The sequence below is a fragment of the Homalodisca vitripennis genome, chromosome X, assembly GCF_021130785.1.
Source record: "Homalodisca vitripennis isolate AUS2020 chromosome X, UT_GWSS_2.1, whole genome shotgun sequence".
Lineage (NCBI taxonomy): Eukaryota > Metazoa > Arthropoda > Insecta > Hemiptera > Cicadellidae > Homalodisca > Homalodisca vitripennis.
In genome coordinates this window covers 78252018-78255102 of record NC_060215.1, presented here as the reverse complement: position 1 = coordinate 78255102, position 3085 = coordinate 78252018, and the positions used below count along the sequence as shown (strand labels likewise).

General features: G+C 41.0%; 1 protein-coding gene across 1 annotated transcript; it reads left to right on the top strand.

Moving 5' to 3' along the window:
• Positions 1–744: 744 nt before the first annotated feature.
• LOC124369483 (general transcription factor II-I repeat domain-containing protein 2A-like) lies at positions 745–1569 on the top strand. Its single transcript, XM_046827496.1, has one exon. It carries the CDS (start codon positions 745–747, stop codon positions 1567–1569), a length of 825 nt encoding a protein of 274 aa, XP_046683452.1.
• Positions 1570–3085: the final 1516 nt, after the last annotated feature.

The window sequence follows — 3085 nt, the reverse complement described above, 5'->3', positions numbered from 1 at the left end:
AAAGAGGAAGATTGACAATGAGTGTCGTATTTTTAATGAGAAGTGGAGTGAGCAATATTTTGTTGTGAATAACAGAAACAGTGCCTTGTGCCTTATTTGTAACGAATCAATAGCGGTGTTAAAGGAGTACAACATCAGAAGGCATTTTGACACGAAACACGGACAAAGTAAATATGCTCAACTTTCAGGTAAACTTAGAATAGAAAAAGTAGATGCTATGAAAGCATCTTTGTCATCACAGAGAAATATATTTACTAAACGTAATGATGAAAATGAGTCTGTTGTAAGAGCAAGCTACAAAATTGCTCACATTTTAGCTAAGGAAGGTAAGCCTTTTAGTGATAGTGAAATAGTCAAAAGTTGTATTTTGAAAGCTGTTGAAGAGCTTTGTCTTGACAAACTTTCTTTGGTAGGCTCTATTAGTCTGTCTCGTAACACCATGACTCGCCGAACCGAAGATATCGGCAAAGACGCTACAATCAATTAATGTTAGCCTGTGAAAAGTTTGAATGTTATTCAATTGCTTTGGATGAATCCACGGATAACTCTGATGCAGCTCAGATTCTACTGTTTGTAAGAGGTGTAAATAGTGATTTTCAAATTACCGAAGAACTGGCTGGAGTTCATTCAATGAAAACTACTGTAACTGGAGTGGAAATATTTTCTAAAATTAAGGAAACTATTTTAGGTCTCGAACTTGATTTTACAAAATTAAAAGGAGTGATAACAGATGGAGGTAAAAATATGAGTGGTACCAAAACAGGTGTAGTTGGAAACGTATACAAAGCAGTGGAAGGCACTAGTGGAGAGAAACCCATCATACTACATTGTATCATCCATCAGCAGGCTTTGTGTGGAAAAAATTTGGAAATATCAGAAGTGATGGAAATTGTTGTGAAAACAGTAAACTACATACGGTCGTCCTTCCAAAAACACCGCCAGTTCAAGGCATTTTTGTCAGAAATAGACAGTAACTACCCAGACGTGCCCTACCATTGTGAGGTCCGATGGCTTAGTAGGGGTAAAGTTTTACAACGTTTTTTTGAACTTCATGAAGCAATAGATATTTTTATGATAGAACAAGGTCGTCAAGAGCCAGTACTTTCTAATCCGGTGTGGTTGTGGAAGTTAGCATTTTTAGTTGACATCACAGTGCATATCAACTGTTTAAACTTAAAACTACAGGGACCTAATTCTCTTATTACCGATGCATACCATCACGTAAATGCTTTTAGAAAAAAACTGGCCCTCTTTGAGAAGCAGCTAAATAATAAGAATTTAGACCACTTTGAAACATGTCAAAAATGTGTATCTGAAGCTAGTGTGCCGTTCCCTTCTGAGTTCACTGCTAAGGTCGTCAGCCAATTGAGTCAGCAGTTTAACAAAAGATTTGAAGATTTTGACAAAGAGTGTGGTAGAATCAACATGTTTCAAAATCCATTCAAGTGTGATATTGATACTGTGCCTCTATCCCTTCAACTTGAAATTTTTGACCTAACAACAAATGAAACGCACAAGGAAAATTATCAAGAATGCCTTAAAAGAGGCGATCTGTTGTCTTTTCTATAGTGCTTTGCCGGAAGAAGATTTCAAGAACATAAAGAAGTTTGCTCGAACCATGGTTTCGTTGTTCGGTTCGACTTATGTATGTGAGCAGGCATTTTCCAAGATGAACTTTATCAAATCAAAATTTCGGTCATCCCTTACAGATGAACATTTAAAATCTTTATTAATGATTGAGACCACTAAGTTTGAGCCTAAGTGGAAAGATATTCTCAGCACTAAGCAATTCCAAGGATCTCATTGAACGTTTTGTCAATACTGGTATTTTGATTTTAAAATATGAAAACAAAACAACCTCACAAAGACGTCAAACGAAAAACATACCTCGCAGCAAAAAATTGTTAAAAAGCAAGACATTGGCTTCAATACAGTGGTAATTCGGGGGGATAGTCATGCACGCTACATCGCCGGAATGTTGGGGAAGATGGTTAACTCCGAGGTGACGGGCGTCTGCAAACCTGGAGCGAGACTCTGCGACATCATCGGCCACAGCCAGACTCCACCGGTGGTCAGTACCTGCTGCGAGATACTGATAGCGGGTACCAACGATCTGGCTTCAGGTGAACAGCAGAATATATACCGCCACCTGGAGAAATATATGACTACCAGACCCGCCAACACTAGCCTGGTCATCTCTACTCTGCCATATCGCCACGACCTGCCCGGAGATGACGACACAAATAAAGATATCGGCCTCGTGAACGCTTACATCCAGGAGTTGGCCGTGAGATACGACGCTCGATTCCTGGATATTAACCAGTAAGACCGGAAGATGTTCACGAGGCACGGCATGCATCTGTCCCAGCGAGGCAAGAGAAAACTAGCTGGTTTGATACAGCGAAGCCTCGCCAAGATGCATAAGCTCACCTCGAGGCATTCTCCTAAGGTGCCACCCCCATCCTCGGGTGAGCCGCCGTCATCAACTACGCAGTCTCCGAGCGTCGCCACCGCGGAGCCGCGATGTCTGCTGATGCCGTCGCCGGAGTCGGGTGCCAACACCGTGGTCCCCTGTGTGCCGCCCAGCCCGGCTACACCCTGGACATTACCCCACAACAGCTACGCGGAGGCAGTGAGATATTCACCTACATACGAACGCTCTACAGTTGTTGTTGATGAAAAATCAAACTCTGTTTTTTAAGGGACCCCACTTGAAAACAGCGGACAAAATTGACAGACAAAACCCAATTAAAACTAACAAACACTAAAAAACAAACTGAAATAAGACTGCTTCATCAAAATTCTCAATTTGCAACCAACAAACTGGATCAAATCCAACTTATGTGCGAGGATTTGTAAACCGATCTCCTTGTATTAACCGAAAGCGGTTTCAACATGGAGAACGTCGCACTGTACAAAATTCCAAATTACAAATTGGCTTCCGCGTTTTGTTGAACTCACTCCAAAGGAGGAGGCGTTAGCATTTTTCTTAAACAAAATTTCTTGTTTACTCCCTTTCCGATCCAAGAATTAATCGAAAAAGATTTTGAAGCAGTCGGGATCAAACTTCAAACGCATCAATCAA

Excerpts from the sequence above, each read along its gene's own strand:
- LOC124369483 (XM_046827496.1), top strand. The coding sequence starts at position 745 with ATGAGTGGTACCAAAACAGGTGTAGTTGGAAACGTATACAAAGCAGTG.